Raw genomic sequence first — 22,980 nt, 5'->3', positions numbered from 1 at the left:
CAAAATTCACTATTTGTATTCTTTCTCGATTGATTCAGTAAGAGCAGCATGTTTGGAAATCAAAAACAGAAGAAATATATTCACAGCTAAAAAAAAAATAGCTACTGCTTTTCTATAGTTCCTATTTTCTGAGTGAAATTTAAGGTGATATTTATGCCTCTTTTATTCTAATTTTCATTCAGGGGCATAATATTTCTCCATTCCATGCCTTGGCCAAAATTCATAGCTCTGAAATACTGATCTCGCATCGTGTTGTGACACAGGCACAGATCCAGTGAAAACAATGGCTTTGCTGGAGGTTTGCCATCTTAAAACATCCAAGCATCTGCCCAAGTGGACATACTCATAAACCAAGATAAGCACTATTTGTATCAGTCTGCAGTTTTGATTCCAAAATTTGTCAGTCTCTCAATTACCTACCTAGCACAGGGTCTGTGAATAACAAGTCTTTTATTTATGGTAAGAAGCCACTATGAGATTGTGGGTTTTGTAAACCAGTGGCTCCGTTTCTTTAACTATTTCCATGAATGAAAGAGAACAAGAAGAATATAGGCAATATATAGTATCATGAACTAAGTGTAATTTAATTAAACCAAGTTAAAGAATTTGAAATTATGTAACATACCTGTAGTCCAGAAATGCGCAGTAAAGATGAACTCTGTTACTCTTATTTAGTGCTTGACTGTATTGTCTGGGAGTCTACAAGAAAGAAAATACAAACCCTGAAGGAATGTTTAAAAAGGACTAAGTTCCACTATTCAACTACTTTTGATTCTCATTGTTATAATAACTTCAATAGACTTATTCTAGATTAACACACCATAACTGAAAGCAAATTTTCTCAGTCTTCGTGGCTTTAACACAAACTCCAAGCATGCAAAGGCTGATATTCAGTCTTAATTGTACACACTGGGATTAAACTCATGTCACTTGGAGTGAGAAATCTGTGTCCCATTTAAGTAAATAGCAAACCAGGATTATTTATTGTATATAAGCACAAATATATGTGTTAATTTTTGCAGGACTGGGGCATTATTCTTCAGCATATATTTGGCTTCGTTGGGTTTTGTTCTCATTGGGTAATAAGAACCTCACATTCTAGGATTAATAACACTGAAATATGTGCATTACAATGACCAACTCACAGACATTTTCTTTCCGCAACAGTGATTATTTTAAAACGTACAATCAAACTGAAAGAGCAATGCCATAATTCGAGATTTTATTTTAACACACCTTAGCATTATGATGACATAATTTCTATCTTCCATAAACAGATTTAGCCACTAACTCAATCTCCTCCATTCAGGAAGCTTTGAGACCCCATTCTCTACTCTGTTACACCAGTTTCATGACAAAATAATTCAAATTATATTGGAGTGAAGTAATAGTTTGTTATAGACAAAATATGCAAACTAGAGGATTTCCAGGATCTGTTCAACCCTTTCTAATACATAAATCCCCAACGCCCACATTGTGTCAGGCCTGACCTTAAGGCAATTTTTTAATTACAAGAGTCTTCAACATAAACAAACCACTGGTGAATTAACAGCCCTCAGATTATTGCAACACAGTTCTGCTGTCAAGCCAAAAGATAACGAAGTATTGCTTTCCTTGTTTTAGAGAAAGAAGGAAAAAAACCCCACCACCTCATCATGCTGAAACTAAACCAAGTACAAGAAGTCCCTGGTGCAATTTTCCTTCTCCCACAAGTCCAACAACGGGTGTCAAGCACAAGGTAGCACAGTGCCCTCCTTACTAGCGATAATAAAGCATTTCTGCCTAACCTAGGACATTCACACATTCATACTGGATTTCCACACTCTTCAAGTAGCTATGCTGTAGATAAGGCCATTTACTTCTTCTTAACTCACATCTCTGGATAGCATAAATGGCATTTTCTTATCTGCTTGAGCAACATCCCTGGACAAAATTTCTAGTTCCTTGACTCACCCTGTTTTCCCTAAGCCTTCATCATAGAAACAGCTGAGATTGCAGGTCAGGTACTCACAGAAGCAGAGCTTTGTGAAGAGGAAAGATTGCCACTTATCTGCGAAGGGTCTCTATTTTCCCCTTTGACTCTGGTGACATCCTGTAGCCTTTTCCCCCGCGGGGAGCAAAGCAAACGGTAAAACCTCACACTCTCAGAAGTGTGCCACGCTGGGAAGTGATAACGAGACAAGAGTCATGTCCCCCATCACCAGGAAATACCTCACTGATATAACCCCCAGTCTGCTCATGCCACTTTATTTCCAGGTGTGGTGAGGGAGATGTAGTAAAACCAAGTATATGATGTTAATTAATACAGAGGAGTCCTTCCTCATCTGTGAAAGCCTTTCCCCATCACTGCCTGCCCTGTGAAGGCACCGTGCAAGGCTTCAGGATCAAACTGGTACATTCCCTGCTAGATCCATCGATTCTGAACTTCCCGTTCCTTTCAGAGAGTGCCCCACCATGAGCCTCACCTTTAACAACAGCAGGGGTCCTGCACACCTTCCAAATCACAAGCCACCTATGAAATAGCGAGCGTCTTTCAGAAACTGCTGCCTTCCCTTGTCCCACCTCTTGCTGCTCAGAGTATTCTTGAAGAGCACCAGTTCAGAAACTGCAGAAGACTAATGATCCATAGCCCACGGCTGGAAAACTGCCTTCTGCAACTTCAGTTCATTTCAAGTTTCGTTGGCAGAGTTCATTCTGTTTTCCCAGCAGCAAGGGTATGTAGCATAATGTTTGCCCATTATGCTGTATAATGTTATGTCCATCATGTCTATAGCCTTCCTGAAGTAAGCGATTGAAAGAATCTATAGTCAGTTTGCATTACAAATTACTTCACTCGTATGACAGACAAACAGTGGCTAAAAAAAAAATAGAGAGAAAGATCTGCTGTAATAACAGCTAAGACCATACAATAACTGTCATTTCTGATTTGTAAGATATCTCTAGATAAATCTTGATTCTTAATACACTAAATGGAAAGGGCACCGCAGGGTCAGGTTGGAAGAAGACATAGTACTTCAGTTGTGTATCCTTTTACACAAATAAATCCCAGATGTATGTTTTACCCTCAATTAAGTATCTCTGGCAAGGGAAAAATTATTGTTTTTCTCCATCTTTAGCTCTAAACACAGATGTCACTTGTTAGACAAAGAACTACACCAAGTGAGGCTATACAGTCTCTAAACCGTCCAGAATTGTAGGCGTACCCACATGGAAAAAGAACAGATAAATAATGCGTATACAAAAAGGACCCATACCAATTTGTCTATTTACTTCTCTTAAAGAATACGTCCCATGTTTTAACAACACGACGTAGGCCTCACAAGGCTTTTCAGTGCCGTTTATGGTAACTGCATAACACGCTCATCTTCTCAGACTTCACTGAAGTTCTGCAACAAAACCGTCATTAGAACAGAAAGCCCCCCAACGTATAAGGAACGGGCTACAATAAGGAATAAACCCTCTCTGATCTTCAACAGCGCTACTTCAAAGTATTCTCTAATCTATGAAAAACGAACTGACTGTACCTCAATACTGCATTTCTTAAGTTAAACTGCGTGTGACAGCTTATATGTGACTTGGATCCCGTAGCACTGAGGATATTGATTTAATGACATTGATAACAGAAAGCTTAATATACAAGTAGGCTTTTATGCTAAAAGATTAAGTCACTTGAGTGTTTATAAAAGCCTGTGAAAGGACAGTTTAGTGTGGAGAGGGAAAGTACCAGCACAGTAAGCAATGCAGGATCTGTGCATCAATTCTCCCTAATCTAGGTTCTTTATATCAGTCCCTCTTCATGGAGAGGGGTAGTGCAGCTTCTTCAAAAAATAATTACATTAAAAGAGGAAAGCAACTTCTTGTCACTGAGAAACAGTGCAAACTCTCTGTCTGTCTGATGGGGCAGGTATCTTGAGGAAGGACTGTCTCTGTTGACATCAGAGCTGTTCAGCATCCCTTACGCTGACCACTGAGTCTCTGTAAATTAGTCAGATTTATAAGCAAACCACAGAAGCTCATTGTATGTGTTGAGAGCATACAGAGGATATGCATCCATGTGTGATGGGGATACAGCACTTACACTGCTGGGAACTAGGCACAAGGCCACGGTTAGTGGGTGAAGAGGCCAAAAAAGGGGGGGTAGGGGGCTGACAGGACTGCTGGAAACCTTCAGGAAAACCTAGTTGCAGGAAATGTCATGAACACAATTGCAGAAGAAAAACAGTCAGCCAGCTGCTGCTGGGAAGGCTTGCCAAGGAAGAGAAGCCAAGCAGAGGGTGGGGTGAACCTTTACGAGATTAGCTTGTTTCTCCTCCCCTGAATTTAAAAAGCAAATATTTAGCTACATAGTGGTGGCCACCAAGGGAAGAGGGTATGCACCTTCTGATTCAATATGTGTTTTTCTCCAATGTGAAGAAGGACAAATCTGTGGGTCAGATCTGCCATTGGTCTAAACTCAGTAGCTCCAAGTCCAATGTGTTGGGTGTTGGACTTCCTCTCATCCAAAGAGCAGATGATAGTTTACCCTATTAAGCTCAGTTTGGAGTTCACTTCTCTCTGTTTACAAAAGATAGCATTTTGTCTAATTCAGAGATTTTTGAAGCCTTGTCTTCTCAACCTCCAAGAATACCATGGGTTATTTCAAAGGCGGCAAGAAAAGACACCAGGACAAACAAACCTCTTGTCAGTATGCTTGTCTTTTGTGCAGTCACAGCCCCACTGAAATATTCTTACAGGTGTATGAATCAAAACCACTTTTGATTCTGGTTTATGGATTAAATTAGAGACTAAAATGATGCTTCTAGTATAAGGATTTCCTGTCCTCACAAGCGACATCCTGACTGTTAGCATGACCTATCCAGGACCACATGGTTTATTAATTTTCCTTTCCACCTTATACGATCTACTTCTCCTAATTACCTAGAAAATTAAAGCTTTCAGGTACATTCATCTACTCAGTTCCCTGGAAGAAGGCAGAGAGAAAGAAAGAGAAAGAAAGAATAATCACCTATTTCTACAGTGGCTATATTGACTGTTATCTTCCAAGCTATGAGAAAACTGCATTGCAACAGACCTTGGGCTTAGATCACTCAACTATTCTAATTTAGAGTCTGTTTGTCTGATTCACCCTAAGATGTAACTAGCATGTGTAATGAAAAAAATGTTACAAATTGTACAAAAATTAATTTAACTTATCAATAGGGAATTATAAAGTGTTATGCATAGAAGCCAGACCTTTAGTTGTTCCATTGTTGTCAGCAGAGCTATGCCAACACACACTTACTGAAGCAACGAGCAAAATACTGTAGGCTCCCAGGGTCAACACGAAAGCTCACTGAATGTATTTCTTAACGGTGCAATCATACAGTTAAAAAAAAAAAAAAATCCCATGATGTCACAAAGGGTGGAAGACTGTGGCAGACAACAATATAAAGGAAAAAAACAGCGAAATATCAGAGGCTATAAAGACATCTGAAATTAGAAAAGGTTGCCATATGTAGTTGAGTATGCATTGGGTTTGACCCTTCCTTTGCCTGAGGTTAAAAATAGTCGACGTATCAATTTTCTGCAAAAATATTGTTAATCAGATGCTACACCAATAGCCTTCCCCAGTTCTCAGAGCTCCCCATTTAACAGCTGCTGTATTGGGCAAGCAGTGTGAGAACAAAAAAAGTAATGAAAAAACCCATGAGCAACAGACTGAAAAATATCTTGGCTGCTCTGCTAGGTATCATTTTTACAGAGAGAATGAAAAGGAGGGGGGAATGGATGAGGAAATTGTCCTGGTACATTGTTTTTTTAATTATTGTGCATAGCAAAAAAAATTTGATTACTTCTGAATGTGTACAGCATCAGAAGGTCTTGCTATTTTTCTTAGACTAGCAAGCCCACATCCCTTTAAATAAAAATGCCATCCTCTTAACAGGATCCCATCTTCCTTATGGCACCAAACAAGGGGCTTCATCCAAGAGCTGCCAAGACAACGTCTGACCACTTGCAGATCTCGGCGTGGGGTGCCAGGCACTGTGCATCTGTAAAACAGTTGCTTACGATCTACAGAAACTGAAACGAATTCTTGGTGCTCATCTTTCTTCAGCTTGTCTCTTTGATACGCTCCAAGTTACCTGCTTATAGCACAGGTAGGCTTCATGGCACCTAGAAAAGCTGGGGCAGTGATTGCTGAATGCACTCTAGGTGCAATGTCATGACAGTGTTAAAAGGGTAATAGTTCTTCTCTCTGGTTTTGGGTGCTAAATACCATAAAAGTCAGTTCTTTCCAAACTGCTCGAGGAAAGCTGCAATTTTGGCAGTGGAAACTGACTGCAACCTTTGAGTTAAAATTATAATCTCCCTTAACACACATGCACAGCTCCCAAGTGGCTTTGCTTTAATTTTACAGCTAAAAAACTCCCACCCTAACATAGAAGTTACGTTCACGTAGATCCCTCAGGCAGTTAACCCAGCACAGCATCAGTGGGTCAGCACCGAGGCCTGGACTCAGGACCTTCTGAGCAGAAAGTACCTTGCTCAGCCTCACTAAGCCACGTATCCTCTATAGACTATGCTTTCATACATTCCTCAATTTCAAAGATCTCAAATATGTAACAATATATTTCTTCCTTTTTTCTTTCCCTTTGGCCTGGGTGCATATGGCATGATGAGTGTTTTGTATGTATTTGTTAACACTGGGCAGTGACAAGTAGTTGCATGCCAAATTCTTTCAGCTTGGAAGCCAAAACTATTTAAGATGCAGTACCGCAGTGTAAAACCATGCCAAACTCCCATTGACTGCAATCTGGATTAATAATACTCACAATATTGTTGTAAATCACGGTAATAAATGGAAAGCACAGAAAGGCTGAAAAATAGCCACAGAGAGAAGAAGGTTCATTTTCATTAGAGATGCATGGAACTGACTTCAATGGAAGGCATGCACAAATAGAAACTGCAGGATAAGGACCTTTGAAATTCAATTTGGGCAGCTACCAAGTTACATCAGTAAATATTTGATCTTTAAAAATGTTAAATGCCAGTCAGTGAGAAATGGGGCTCAGCATGGCAGCCTTTCCTTATGTAAGCACCAGTAAACACAGGATTGAACTGACGATCTGTATGAAAAGCTGCCTTAATGCTTAAGTGAAAAAATGGTTTCTCATGTCCCTTAAAGCACAGTTCTGTTCCAAAGAATGACAAAGTGAAAATATTAATAATCTCTCTCTAGAAAGAGTCTCATTTAAGTAATTAGCAATATAGCAGCCAGATGGTTTTGGTATGTCCTTAAACAGTTATATCCATATATAAGAAAAAAATTTAGACATACACAGCCCTCTAAACCCGCACGTGATTTAGACATCTAAGGATGGGTTAAGGAGTGCAAAATTAAGTCACTCATACTGAAAGACCTAGGACACGTTTTCTCACTTCTTTGAGTTTTAGCAAGTCAATTCAAATGAGAAAGCAAGTGAGAGCTAGTTTCTTTCCTGCGTGTTATTGATAGAATTGTTTACGCAGAGCCAGTGCCATCAAACTTGCCGGGACACTCCGCATTACCTCCAACTGACTCAGGGTATAACCTCCAACTAGATATTACCTCTCCAAAATTAATGAATGCAGCCTGGCTCCAAAGAGATCTAATTTAAATCAGGTAATTTAAAATGCAAGTTATTTTACTCAAGGTGCCCATGTTGAAGCAGTTACTCATTGCTTAAAAGACCTTATTTCATTTCAATGTAATGCAAAGCCCTGCAGAGCAGCTTTTCTCCTCTTCCCATTTCCCCTCCCATCCGGCACACACTCAGAGGTACCAGAACTTCCCACTGGACGCAAGAAGAAACCCAGCTTGATTATCAGGGCTCAAGAAGAGTTTGTCGGAGTGGCAAATAAATAAATAAAAGGAAATCCATCATTGTTTTCATTGGTAGACCTACCTGAAGAGGAGATTGCTGAGAGGCCATAAACACCAAATCCCATGGGGCCATTCTCCCCTAACCAAGATCTCGTTTATGTCTTCTATGTTCTGATCTGTTTTAACACATCTGAGTTAGATGGGCCAGGACGAAAGTAATCTTTGAGCACGGATGAAGCAAAGCTAAAAATACAAAATTACCCCAAACCTGGGCATTTGGCCTGGTTCTTCCAGGAAGTCATTTTGTGAGATACTACTTGCCAAGGCTGGCTATTAACGCAACCGGTTGTCGTGTTCATTCCTCTGGTCCAAGACTGTGTTGCTTTATGCTGCTTCTGCACTCCTAGGCTCCTTGAAAACACTATTTTTAATGCAAATAAAGTCAAATACTTATAAAGTTGTCTGTGCAAACCATCCACCAGCCTTGCAAAATTCTAGTCACATACGCTGCTAGAAGCTTACAGGCCTTTTTGGATAGACGAATGAAATATCATTTCAGCTTTTCCCCACCCTCCTTATAATCAGCATAATAAAGCAGATTTTGTGGTCATGCTGATACAAGTTCATGATAACTTTCCAAAACTGCTTAGTGAAATAGATGATGGTGTCCTTTGTTAAGGTTTTTTGTTTCCTTTTGCTGTGCCTTTTTCTGCTACTCTGCATTATTATATTAAAAATGTATTGCTTTTCTAAAACGAGAAGCAGATGTTCCTCCTATCCACCCTTTCTTAATCTCCTCTATTTTTCTTAACTCATGCGAAAGTACTGCTGAAGGAAAACAACTGGCCTGATGGATATTGAAAAGGCTTTTTAAAAATGGACACATTTTCTAATCCAACAGAACCATCATGAAAGAGGTAAACAAATCTTTTTTTTTTTTCCGCCATTCACCTGTAGTATTTTGACATAGGCAGAAATATTTCCCTTTGCCATACAAGTGTCCAGGCCCAATGCAGAGCTCCGTAACAGGAAACACCGTCTAGGCAATGACAAGAGCTGTGACAGGGACCAGAAGGCAGGCATAAAGCATAAACCCTTAAAGGGATGCACAAAGTAGAATCGGGTTTAAGAATACTTTTCCTATTAGGTAATATTTCCACAATTCTTAGTTTCCAAAACAGTGCTTGGACTTTTCCTCCTGATGGCTCTTTTTTTTTTTTTTTTTTTTTTTTAAGAAGAGAAACGTTTGCATCAGATGCAAACCATTCAAGACACTCAGATTTAACATTTAAACTGCAATTGTGATTCGCAATCCCCGTGTTACGGGGGCAGAGAGGATTTAAATCAGAAACAAGAAACTGGGACAACTCAGCACTAGCTGGGTAAGAGCTGGGCACTTTGCCCATGGAGGGCAGTGGGACAGAGAGGCGGTCAGTCCCTGCGAGCGTTTGCTCCGATTTCCACAGTACCGTCACCCGTATTCCAAACAAGACATGGCTGGATTTTTGACAACCAGATCTCACAAAGCTCAGCTGAAACCGAAAACCCTTAAAACAGAGGTTCGGTCCCAACAACTAACAAGCACCAGCAACAGGAAGAAGTTGCACTGAATTCAAAAACAACACGAAGCTACAAAACCCAACAGCAAAGGCAAGTCTCACTGGCACTTTTTGGTTTCAGTTTTACGTACTGCTTTACCAATACACAAATGGAGTCTGAATTAGCAAACGTCTCCGTTTCCTACAAGACTGAAAGTCATAATTATAAGAAGAATCAATCATTATTCACTCATATTTATTATGGAAGAGGTGTTAGAGACTTTTTAGGCAATTTTTCCCACAAGGAGCACATAGTAGTTAGCCCAAGATAGATTTCCCAGTGAAGAATCAATATGTATTGCCTTTTCTAAGTAGGCAAAAAGAAAAAGCACAAAGATGTCCTAATTTTCCCACACAAAGACCAAACAAAGTCTGCGTCCTTATTTTTGAAGAGCACAAGGACTTCGACAACCTGGAGCAGTTAAACATTAAAATTTCATGTACTCTGCATGATAATAACAGGAATAACAGACTGTTTATGGAACAATTGGGAATAATGCATTTATCTTCTTTGTAAAGGCTTCAGTGCCCTGCACTTCACCTCCAAGGACAAAATTAGGTTCTGGGAGCGGGTGACTTTGGGAGTCTGGGAATGCAAGGGGTCTGATATGGCCAAAAACCACCCATGAAGCAGGATAAAGAAAGAGGGCACCATGGGAATAGGAATAGGGCAAGGGGCCAGGGCTGCTGGTCCTGGGGAAGGTTCCCGGAGCTTCTTCGGGAGCCCAGCTGAGCCAGCGAGGCTTTGTCCAGGGTTCCAGCTGAAGCACAATCCTGTCTCCCGGGTACACGCCTGCATAAGCGAGGGCTTAGCAACCCTGGCGAGGAGGAAGGGAGGTGACGGCAAAGCAGCAAGGGCTAAGTGAGCATCCAAGGCACGAGGCCTTCAAGGCACAGGCACAAAAATCCTTTTGTTTTGTACGTGCACAGCACATAACTTCATGGGACTCTGGTTTATGACACAGATACGCCTACATGAACAAAATTGTACTCTTTAAGGAAAATACCATCTTCTTCAGATGTCAGAAGCCCCTTCGTCATCTTCAGTGGGAGTTTGATCAGGTCTGCATTACACACTTTGAAAAAACCAAGATTTTGTAAGATATTCAGTTGGTTTCATCATTATACATTTGTAGAGTCATCTTTGCTAACATTGCTTTCCAAACAAAGGACCACGTTTTAAAGGGTGTTTTGAAGATGTGATTTAATGAAAGCTTTAGGAGGAGTTTTAATAGTTCACATCAGAAACAGAGTACCGGGCTTAATGGTAAAAATATTTACCACTCAGTATGTTTGTTGCTAATATTTTTTTCCAGGACTGGATTTATAGGTTAGCATTTTCCACTCTCATTAAAATCCTGGCTATGCGAATGTTGCCTCTGAAAAGCCATTTCTCACATTCTTTGTGAATTATATGTGGCAGTCTTTGTTTTATATTGACCCTTTCAGCTCTTACATCCCTCGACTAGCTGCTAATCATCACTTACCCTTTCCCTGACTCTGCTCATCTCCGGGGAGCGGGTGGGACAGGCAGTCAATGGAAGCGATGGAGTGTAAATAATGACAGAGTACAATAAGCATTCCAGTTGCAAAGCCACATGTCATGACAAAGACTTTCAGAAAGATACAGCGCACGGTCCTTCTACGATAAGACTGTTGTAACCAGACTGGAAAATATTACAAAAAACTTATGCTTGCTTAAGGCCAAGATATTCAGGCCCACTAGGTGAGATAAGGGAATGTTTATTCTGTGTAATCAAAAAAAATCACTTGGACACTTAGTTTTATTCCCAAATTCACTTTCCCCATGTGACTTTTCACAGGTTCTTTCCTATCTCTATGTGTTTCGTTTCACAATCGTTATCCTACCTATTTAGTCTGTAATGTCTCTGCCTAAAATATAACTCCTGTATCTTGTTATGCTTTACACGGTGGGAATCCAGCTAAAGCCTGCAGACAGCAGCGTAGAAACCTGTGTTCCCATACCGCCTAATACGGTGGCATTTTCTGATAAGCAGCCTTGGGTCATCTGAATACCTCCTTAAGTGCCCGGGGAAGCCGGGGGCTTTCTTCCCCTGACTTCTCTGCCCCCAGACTCCAGGTAGGGAGATACATGCCCACTGCTTCACTTGTTCCAGTTCTAGCAAACATTCAGCCACGGAGTGAAAACAGTCAGAAAAAAAGAAAATTAACCCCAACAAAAAATGCAAGTTTTCTCTCACATTAATAAGCTACAGCTGCTGTCTCAAGCAGTACAGTCAATAAATGAGACAAGGAACCCATGGCAAGGGACACCAGGACAGGAGCAGGATTGCTCTGTTCAGATACAACCCAGGTCTGCACCAGATTGGGTCTAACATTAATCCTCATCTTGGGACAAAAATACTCTTCTGTAACGCTTCTTGAGCAGCAGAGTGAGGTAACGCCCCCTCTTGCAAGACTCTGTATTTCTTAGACCTTAACATTCCATTTAGATATTATACTCTCCTGACTAGATCTTTTTAGGATTAAGCTCATGGGTTTCCACTGCTTTATTATTTTTTTGTCTTTTCATTGTGGGAAAAAACCTCTCTCAAGAACATTTACATTTTTCTTCTTCTGATTTGAATCTTTTCTCCCATTCCTGTGCATTTGCCAAATATGAGTTGTCTTTCAGTCTGTTGCATGAATGGGGATGAAATTCACACAACTATTTATTTTAGTGTCATTTTTCATTCACAGGAAGTGTCAGGGTGCCAGAACTATTTGATTTGTGCATCAGCCACATCCAGCAAATCGAGAACCACTCTGGAATTAGGCCTGGTCCATTAACTCCCGCTACAAAGTTGAGTAATATGAGACTAAGCCATTGAGTTCATTTTTCAGATGAGAAAATGGAAGTTAGTGGAGCTTTGTGTATGTCTCTAGACATAACGCAAATAGAGATATCGGTGCTGATACAGCAGCGACAGAAAAATAGCCCACTGTAATTTAAGCCAGGCCTCTGGCTCTGCTACGACGATCGTGGTGCACAAGGACGGTGGCAAGAGGCTGCAGGCTGGCGCAGCCCACCACCCTCCTCCAGCGCTCCCGCAGCCCCGGGCGCCGGGCTTCCCCGGCCGGCCGCGGAGCCCGTGGGACTGCAGAAACCATCCAAAGGCAACTCCAAGGCTGTGTTTGCAGAAGCTTGATAGGTAGCCAGAGCTCTGAATCACAGAATCACAGAATCGTATAGGTTGGAAAAGACCTCTAAGATCATCGAGTCCAACCCTAAACCTAACACTGCCCAGCCCACCACTACACCATGTCCCTGAGCACCTCATCCACATGGCTTTTAAATACCCCCAGGGATGGGGACTCAACCACTGCCCTGGGCAGCCTGGTCCAGTGCTGGACAACCCTTTCAGTGAAGGAAAATTTCCTCATATCCAGTCTAAACCTCCCCTGGCGCAACTTGAGGCCATTTCTCACTATATGTTTCTTGCTATATGAATTCTCACTATATGTTTTATTTTCAGGATAACCAGGATGAAAGTTTTAAAGTGGGAGTACATTCAACCTCTCAGTCTTTCACCGCTTCGCAAACAACACCAGCTTTTCCTTTTTTTCCTCAGCTAAAAGTTTACACGAACATTCCACCAAGATAGTTGTGTGCAGCTGTACAAAAGAGGGGGCAAAGAAACCCCAAACGCACTGCAGCAAGCTCAGGAAGAGAAACCAGCAGCCCGATAAGGTATTACTGCCTGCCGGCTGATTCATCTGGGCATATCACGGAGTGCCACATAAAGGCATCTTCTGCCATAAATTTGAATACCTCCATAATTACTCAGCTCCCAGTTTGCGCTGTTTGTCTGGAGCTCAGTTTTTCCATGTGATTCCTGAAATCAGCAACGGGTCCCTCTGGAAACTGATCTAATGGTTTGAGGAATGCAGCTATGGTCATTAGAGCTTTGCAAAATCTCCAAACTCGCTTGTCAATTACTTAGTACAACAATTTAAAATGGGCAAAGAATGAGAAATCTTATGTTCTCCCTTCAATGGAAATGCTGCTACACCCTTTCCCTTTCTCTTTCTTGCGCTTTAGGGAAATGTCACTGTGTGGCAACCTGGATTTTTAAGCATCTTGACAAGATGCAGCGGCCAGTAGTTAAGCAACGTACCAGACTGTCACATTCCAGAACGCTCCTGCGACACAGGCACCCTGTAAATCAACTGGCATCTTTTCTTGTCTTGTTTTTGCTTTAAGTCAAATATATTACATAAATAGGGGAAATGCTTTTAGATCTAATAAAACTATAATCACACGCAAACAGAAATGGCTGACTGCACAATTTAATTTACCAGGATAATTCTACAGAACTTCAGAAAAATTACAAAGGAAAAAAAGCAAAAGCCCTCAGCAAACTGCGGCACGACGGTAGCTTTATAGGGCTCGGAGGCACCCGTCCTGTTCCCGCTGAGCTCAGCAGGGAAACTCCCAGTGACTTCAGGAGGTACAAGGCACAATATTCCTGTTCCGCTTTGATTCAGAGTTATTAAAAAGGAAGACGGTCCAGTTTTAGGAACACGGTGTCTCGGAACATTACCGCAACTATTTCAGTGTCATCTGAGTGCTAGTTCGGGATGCTTTATGCCGTGGAGCGTGGAGATTTCTTTCTTTTGCTAAACACGTTATTTTGGGAAACATTCTTGCTAAGGTTCATGGGAATATTTCCAATGGGGCAACACTTCCAATTAAGACCTCCTTTTTATAGTTTATAAATACTTTAAAGTGGCTGACAGCCTTGAAAAAAAAAGTATGTTTTAATAAACAGATGATGGTTAACCTGTCACAGTGATACACAGTCCAAATAAGTCAAGGGACTCCTTCCAACCATTACTTATAACTTAAGAACTTTTAGTGTCCTCATAACCAAAAGTGACACATGCTATGCATATTTATCCCATGTCCATATCTTCTACTGCTTATTTAGGAATACTTAAAAAGTGGTTCATTAAAAACATGCAAAGTCATTTCTTACATAGATGAGAGGCTCTTTCACAAACTCTTGTGGTAAGTAATTCAGAATCAAGTATTTCTAAAAATGGAGAATAGGAGAAAGAGGGAAAACAACCTTCCCTGGAGATGCATTTAGATTCTCTTCAGCACAGTGAGTTATCAGGGGCATCAATGCTATCACTGGAATTCTTGGACGGCCCTGCACACAAAAGGCTTTGCTGCAGTTAATGGGAACATCACGAAAGATCTCTCATAAAACTGTACCACAAGACTGTAATTTACCTGGTGGGGGACCATGATCACTGTAGGGGATAGCCCAGGTTGTGCCCGCTAATAAATCAGCAGTCTAAAGCGCTGGAGTGAAACAGCCTTGAGCCTCAAGACAAAGAAAAAATACAGTTTAAATGCAGTCTTCTAGTTTATGGCCAGCCTTTCATTATAGCGTCCTCATGCTACACAGAATCAAAAAGCAGAAGAGCCTGGGGAAGGGGAGGGAAAGATGGGAAGAGGGAAGGGAAAACACACCTCTTCCTTCCTCTTGGACTCAGCCGCGTGTACAAGGAGTTTGTAATCTGAGAGTACTTCACATTAAAGGAATGAAAGAAAATACAACTTGCAAAAGGAGCAAAACCCCATCTGAAACACCACTTACCAGCAGGATTACCACTGATGCCTCTGCAAACCGTGTTGCACAACAGTCAGCTACCCCCGGTGCTACCCAGTACGTTAGGAACCTTTGGAGCAAGATGCACCCAGTGCACACAGTGGAGGGCAAGAGGTAGCTCAGGGAATCTTCTAAGCACCTGCAGCAGGACTTCAGTAACACAGCCAGGCCTCTCATTTCTTTTTTACACTGTAGCGATTAATTTCTTCTTTTTTCCCACCAGCAAAACATTGATCCAACCAGACTTTTTTTGGAGTTTTGTTCCTACTTCTCTTCTCATTGTTTGCCTTGGCAAAGTCTCCTAGTTCTTCCCACATTCAACCTCAGGAGAGCAGGAAGAGCAACAAAATCAAAAGCCCACATCCAGCGTCTCAGGTGAGTCAGTAAGGTTCAGGAATATCTAGCCTTTAAGGTCTGCTACCTGTAGAAGCAGCTTTTAACAATCTGGTCATTAGTGATGTTCAGTATGACTTTTTAATGCAAGGCGTTTTAATGCAATTTTACAAACAGACCTGTCATCATCACGCTTAGTCTCTTTATGTTGCACCGGACCTATAAGGACCTTCAGCGTGAGCGCAGCTGTAGCTGAGACTGAGCTGTAACATAAATTAACAAGTGTCTGTCTGTCCAACCCAATCTGCCTACAAAGTGAGCATCGTTACAGAATTCATGGCTTGATCCCAAACCCATTTAAGCCAGTTAAAGTCTTTCTTTGGATTTAAAGGAGTTTTGGATCATTGTCTCCATTATAGGGCCAGCAAAATTCCTCATTAACACCCTCAGAGACTTCAGATTCCACCAGATTTCATTACTGGAAAGTGCTGCCAGCCCAACAAGAGCTTTCCAGCACCAGAGCCCTTTACAGCACAAAGGTGGGGCCCGCTTCGAGGGTATATTTTACTCTTTTTGTTTGTTTTTCCAGGTTGCACTATTTTCTAGCGTTTTGGTTTTGATAGACTCAGATACAGGTTGCCCTAACGCTTACAAATGTGAGCTGCTCTATTCAAAGGAGCAATTTGTGTAAGGGAATGTTCAGGACAGAAAAGCGATTGCTGTACGCAGTGGCCCTTCCCACTCCTTAATCTCTTCCGTGGGTTCCAGCTGTATCCTCTTCCCAAAAGTACAATCTGCTTTTCTGCGAAGAGGAATTTGCAGTCTTGCTGGAGAACGATTCAACCATCTGCACTGAGGTTGCACTGAGCTAAAGCATTGCACATCGCAGAAGAGAAACCTGGGGACCGATCCTGCATCACATAAAGACACGAGTATCATTCCCTCTTGAGTCTCCCAAAGAAAGGAAGACGCTACTCGGGCATCAAAATTATGCACATCCTTGGGTCTGCACCACTGTAAGGATCTTCTTGTTTGCTGTTAGCAGAGATATTTAGGGGATGCAACATAACTATCACAAGAACTTGCATGAGAAGACAAAAAGATAAAATACACGCAAAGACACCTGAAGGCAAAATGTAAACGTTCAGGTGTACTGAGGAGCTATTTGACACAATATTGAGGGCTATTAGATGTAATCTGTATTGCAGACGCGCGTCTTACGCTTGAAGAATCAAGGCTATTAAAATACTGTTTCTCCCTAAATCCACGTGCCTCTTGTACCGCTTTTAGCTCCTCTTTCTTCCCTGCCCTCAAGGACTGACATCATAACAACAATCGCATTATTTTTTAATTTAATAGAAGGAACAGTGAAACTAATTCCAGCCTTGGGCAGTCCAGACAGCAGTAATCTACTCTCATCCTTGACGTATTGTATATAAATGAGATTGCAGCGAGATTGCATCTTTTTATCAACCACACGCTGAAGAAGTGGAACGCGGGGCTCCTCTCTGTTCTTTTCACTGCATGCCTAACAATCCCTCTGCCTCAGTGAGAACATGGTAAAATATTGAAAAATCTAAATATAAATTAAAGCGTACATAGTAACATACCCCATGTAATAGAATTACTGTAGATGGCTATCGACGTTGTGCAAATTGCAGCGTACAGCTATGTGGTACGTGGATATTATAGGTTACAGCACTCGCTAGACTTGGATTCGTCGACTTCAGCTGACAAAAAATGACGTTCCAAATACCTACTTTCCTCTGCTTCTTCCCAGTAATTAACACAAGCAGCCTTTAATGTATGTTACACCAGGGGACTGCTATCCAACCGTTAATAACGCACACAGGCCAACAAACGTAGCAATCATGAGACTCCGACATGGCAGTGTCCAGTTCCCCAACATCAATTACTAACACAGCTCCTCTGACACAAGCTATATAAAGCCGTTTGCTGGCATGCCGAGGGCTGAGGCAAGGTTTAAAATATCCTCAGAAAACTAACGTGTGCAGATTTCCCACAATTAAAAGCAATGGTTTTTTTCTATTCGCTTTGACTGTAACATTTACAATTTTCTTTCCTTTTAAAAAAAGCTTATTTTATCTTGTTGGTTGGCTGTGGCTTTTAAAGATACTTTTCTTAGAGGGCCATTTGATGAAAACAAAAGAAAAGTATTGTTTCCCCACACTCCTCAAGGTCCTAAACAGTTCTTTGAGAGAATACTTCCACGTTAGGCTGAAACAGGGTGGATATTATTCCAACAGAACTAGTGGCATCTAATTCTAATTTCGTATATCTATAGTGTTTCTTTTTACTCCGTTCTCAAGCTGAAACACGTAACGTGTTTGGGCACAGCACGCAACTGCAAACTAAAATACATTCTCTGGACAATGCCAGCAGTATTTTGACTGTGGTTGGAAATTAGGCAAACACGTTGAACAGGAGAGAGAGAGTCTCAGAAAATACATTCTGTTCACGGAACAAACTCTCTCCGATTAGATTAAATTAGACTCCAGTTTATCTGATAGTAAAAAGGTTCACATCCAAAAAAGAGCCACAGCTACAAGTGTTGAGTGCAGGAGCACTCTGTGCTCAGCCTAGTCAGAAGCTTGATGAAATATAAAATTACCTATTGGGGAGATTTGGATAGCTTTCTCATACACAGACAGCAGAGCAGAAGAAAATCACATGTATGCCTGTCCATGAAATTGTTTTGTGGTGTGAAATTACCCATTTCTGAGTTCATCCATCGGACAGAAAACTCATCAAAGATTCATGAAGAATTGTTTCTTATTTTTCCTGAAATTTTACATGAAACAAATATTCCTCTTTACATTTTATTTGGATGTGGGGGGAGTCGCTTTAATTTTGTTCGGCTTTTCCATTTTTGGTGTAACATGAGACTGGAAAAATAAAAATATCACGAAATTCTAAAAATTAAAATATTGAAAACTCCTAATTTTCCATACCATTTCCCCCAAGAAATCACAGAGTGATAAAAAATACTATGACATTTTCAAAACATTTTGATGTTTCTCTTCCGGGTCACATTATCTTGTTTTTCAGCCTATATGTAATACAGCAAATTATTAAATTCAATCATACTAAATCTTTGCCCAGAACATATATCTTGGTATCTCAGAGGTCTACATTATCACGGTCCAAAGTTTGACAACGTAACTGCTCAACATGTTTCCCCAGAGCATATAAGCAAAAAAGCCTGCAGGCATTTTTATCACCTACGTTTCTAAGGACGTACGTGTCATTTTTCTTTTTGCACATTTCCCCTCGTGGTTATCCTACTGCTTTACCCAAGCGTTTTTTCTTTTCCAGTTTAGGGAGTTCATTTACTGATTTTGGTGGCAAGAGGATCAGAGCCACCAAATTCACGTAAACTACAAGATCAGTCCACTGGGGTGATGACTTCCAGATATTTTCATTAAAATAAAAGAGGAACAATGCTTTGGGGGTTGGTTTGTTGGTTGGGAGGGGGGAGATGTTGTCTCTTTTGTTTCGTTTTAGAGGATGACAAAGCCTGAAGCCAACAGTGTCATTTATTTGAGTCTTTGTGATGTAAAGGTTTCTGAAGAGCTTGTTTTTATTTCATGAGAAAAGGGGAGAGGAGGGGAACAACTCTGCTTTGAGGTTGTTTCTAGTATTTCAACTTTTAACTCTGAGGACAACTTCAAGGCCAAACTGTAGACACCTAAAATACAGGGTTTCTAAAGAAAATGCTGACAGCCTACGAACCATAAAAGTTATGGAGAACCCTGTAATAGTAATAATAATATCTTTCATTTATATATAGTGCTTTTTCTCCCAAAACATCTCTTAAACTATAAGTCAAACAATCTCATCTGTGGCAGGAAAAAGGACTAAAATAACAAGTATTGTAAACTTCTGGATTGGAGAAAGGTTCCACCCCGGTTCAGTTGCTGGCCAGGACTTTATTTCCAGTCAAATTGACTTAACCTAAACAAATTAATTTGGGCAGCTCACCTGGTCACTAATGCCTTCCCCAGGAACTGTTCTGAGTGTCAAGAATGAGAGCGGGCACGCAGCAAGGTCAGATATCCAGAGATTCACGTGATGAAGAAAAAAGATTTCCCGTAGGGCTTCGAGATCCGAGCAGCCCGAGAGTCACAGACCCCAGCGCACAGCTGACAACTCTGAAACTCCAGCACTTGAGATTTCCCTCCAGAGAGCTCAGGAAGGAACAAGTCACTGCTATAAAAATATACAGGCTCGTTATCTGGGTAAATAATAGTTGGGAAAGAGAAAAAGAAGATAATTTTTTTCCAGCAGGAACTAGTAGGAGTGCAATGGCTTTTCCAATTTCAGTTAAATCTTTCTGTTGAAACGGTGACTTCAACAGAAGAATAAATTTTCTCCTGAAGTTTCTCCAAGAGACCAAAGTTACAATAAATAATAAAGTAAAACATATGTGAATCCTATATGAATCACAGAAACTAAGCACATAGCCACTTGAGGAAAATTGAGGCTCCTTCTTTGATGTACGCTATTTCCTATCGCATTACATGGTATACAAGAGGTCTAGCTAAAAACATGAAATCATTAAGAAAATAACTTTAGACAGAACTTAGTGATTTTTCTCTGCATAACGGTTTCTTCTCCCAAGATCCTACTAGCAAGCTGAATAATAAATGTCTGATTCAAATTTATGATGAGAAATGGACACAAACCAAATAGTAAAATATTTGTGGCATATGGGAACCAGCAACTGTGTGAGCTGCCCAAGTTGTTTTCAGTTAGCTTCGCTTGTTTTTATTGAAAAAATAATATCTATACATAAACAGCCAACTCCTGGTCTCTTTGAAGTCGGTGGGAACTTCGCCATTGACTTTAGCGGGACCAGAACATGGCTTCCTTGGATCTTGTTTGGGAGGTGGGGGTGGGAAGTTGTTTGGTTTTTGTTAAATATGTGTATTGGAAGAGGAAGACTTCTCAAAAACAATATCATACGTTATCTTCTAATTAATTTCTACCAGTGAGGCAGCAGCAATATCTCCTAAAAATCTCTGTTCCAAGTCTTTGTGTTAAGTGCCAATATGCCAAGCACTGTGCACGCACACAGTTTCAGCTCTGAAGAGCCAAATATCTAAATAGAAAAGAACAGTTACGAACCAAAAAAGTTGAAAGATCATTGTGCCCATTTTACAGATGGGAAAACTGAGGCACTAAATTATTATGGACTATTTCTCTTCTTGAGATAATTCATCATACTTCCTTTTATTTCATCTGAGTGAACCAACTACATTTGAATAGTTTGCTCAAAGTTACAGAAGCAGATTATACCAGATCCAGAAATTGATTTTAGGTATCAAATGCTTGGTCAGTGTAAAACTATCTTTTCACTCTCCTTTTGTAATTACAATCATTCACTTTATACAACTGCAGTTCACTGGTGTAATGATCACGGGTATCACAGCAGCCCTAATTCAGGGACCATATTTAAGGATTTTAAGGGCAGCAAAAGGATGGAGCAAATATATGAAAATAAGCTTTTTATGCAAATATATCCATCTTAATATTTATCCTTACAGAAAGCAGATTTACATATTCAGGACTGCAATTATAAATGAAAGCAATTTATACATTAATTCAGCAACACTCTAGAAAACTGTGGGTAAAATTAATAAAAACAAGTGAATACTGAATAAGCTTGACAGAAGATCATCCATGCTTTTGTTTCTAAGAGTTAGAACAAATCAAAGAGACGGTGAAAAGCTTAGTTGGAAAGATAGCAAGCATCTGAATTTCCCCCCAGAACCAGAACTTCCAGGTGTCGGGTTTTGTATGACAGGCAGACCCCCAACGCCTGCTTAGGATGAAGACAGATTTTCTGATGGCTCAGCTCGATCCGAGTATATCACAAGGCCTATTTAAAATTGGAGCGGGCATATCACAGGAAAGAGATAATAATGAACAGCAGTGCATTGGCAGAAAGATGAACCCTACCAAAACCAGATCATTTCCAGTCTTTTTTCTTATTTTAACTTTAGAAAGCTCAGAAATCTGGGACACTGCTCCAAAACTGCATGGTTTACTTATAGCGTATCTGAAACTTGGCCCACAAACTGCATCTTTTTCAGTTTCATGGGAATGACAGTTGCATGAGATTCCCCGTTGTGCTGGTTAGCCATGAACCAGAAATGCCACATGAAAAGCTATTTTCATAGCATTTACGTCCAGTTCAAACACAAATCAAGAAGTGCATAATCTTACATTCTATTTTTAAGCTAACAATATCTTTTTGAATCTCATTAAAACTTAGGTACTGTTTGGTTCAGCCTTTGAGCAAAGGTTTACATAGTTTTCATTTTTATTGATGTTATTCAAGTTTCCTATGTTCTTATAGTCAGTCCTGAAGGAGTGAAGAAGTTGCCTTATTCCACAAAGTCTTCAAGGTTTTCTGGAACAGCTGGGTTTAGACTTTACCCTTATAATTTAACTTGCTGGCCAAATCTTTTGTTTGCTTTAGGTTTTTCTCTACATATCTTTTTTTGTACCTTTCCTAGTTTTTTTATGAGACAGCCATTTGTATGTCAGCTTTTTTCCTGCTCTCAGTGTTCTGGATCGCTACAATATGATGATTTTCTCAAATTAAATACTTCAATTTAAACATATCTATTGAAGAGAGGTCTTGTATAGCATTAAGATTTAATAAAAATCAAGATTAAACAGAAATTTAAAGGGCAGATTAAAAAAAAAAATAGAATATTTACAGGAGTAAAAATGAATGAAATCTTGCAAAGGCACCAATACCCAGAGCCTTGTCTAGTCGTTTTTGTATGTGCAAGGCCAGCCTCAAATGCTACTGAACAGGAGTAGAATTGCATCGGTGCTCACTCTACACAGCTACACAAAGTGCAAGGCAATGGAAAATAAGGTCCATGTTCTCAATTTAGTGTAAGAAAGCCAAGTTCTTCAGAATTCAGCATATTTTATGGCAGTTTTACACTCATTGAGAACCTTGACTCCAGGGCAATTCATCTTGTAAAATACTGCAGACCCTTCTTGCTTGGGGATTTTCCCTAGATTCGTCTATCAATTACCAGTCATCAGAGTAGGAATAAGGGGATTTGGATAAGGGAATTTATTGCTACCAGAAAATGAAGAAGGCAGCCTGGCGTGGACACTTGGAGCAATTTACCTTGTGGCTAGGTTTCTGGATACAATAATTCAATATAGTTTGAAATAGTCAAAGACAAGAAAAATCTCATTGTAAATAAAGCCGCAGAGACTATGATTAACTTACGCATATGCACTTCTAACACCGACTGGTATAAGCTTAAAGCTATGCGCCAAATCCTTTTATTTTTGTCAAAAGCTATTTCAGATTAGCTGAATGACATTTCATGATTAATTATTTTCAAAAACATGGAATGTGAAATGAACATCTGTTATTTTCTAAAATAAAAGGAGCTCCAGTTTTTAAATCAATCTAGATCATTCCATCTACTTGAAAGGGCAAACTACAGCTTGATTGTAGGCCAGTTATTCTGGTGGAGATCACCTGAATGACTATAAATGTATTCTT

General features: G+C 40.3%; 1 protein-coding gene across 2 annotated transcripts in view; it reads right to left on the bottom strand.

Annotated features, from left to right (window-relative positions):
* ADGRD1 (adhesion G protein-coupled receptor D1) overlaps positions 1-22,980 on the bottom strand; it is a 158,739-nt gene that overhangs the window by 70,989 nt on the left and 64,770 nt on the right. For both annotated transcript variants that reach the window (XM_075516143.1, XM_075516144.1), the window contains one exon: positions 626-699. In XM_075516143.1, coding sequence (XP_075372258.1) covers positions 626-699 — 74 coding nt within the window. The remainder of the gene's footprint in view (positions 1-625; positions 700-22,980) is intronic.

This window comes from Mycteria americana, chromosome 13 (genome assembly GCF_035582795.1).
Source record: "Mycteria americana isolate JAX WOST 10 ecotype Jacksonville Zoo and Gardens chromosome 13, USCA_MyAme_1.0, whole genome shotgun sequence".
In the NCBI taxonomy this organism is placed as follows: Eukaryota; Metazoa; Chordata; class Aves; order Ciconiiformes; family Ciconiidae; genus Mycteria; species Mycteria americana.
Note: the sequence above shows the minus strand (reverse complement) of the source record. Positions and strands in the feature narration are given on the sequence as shown.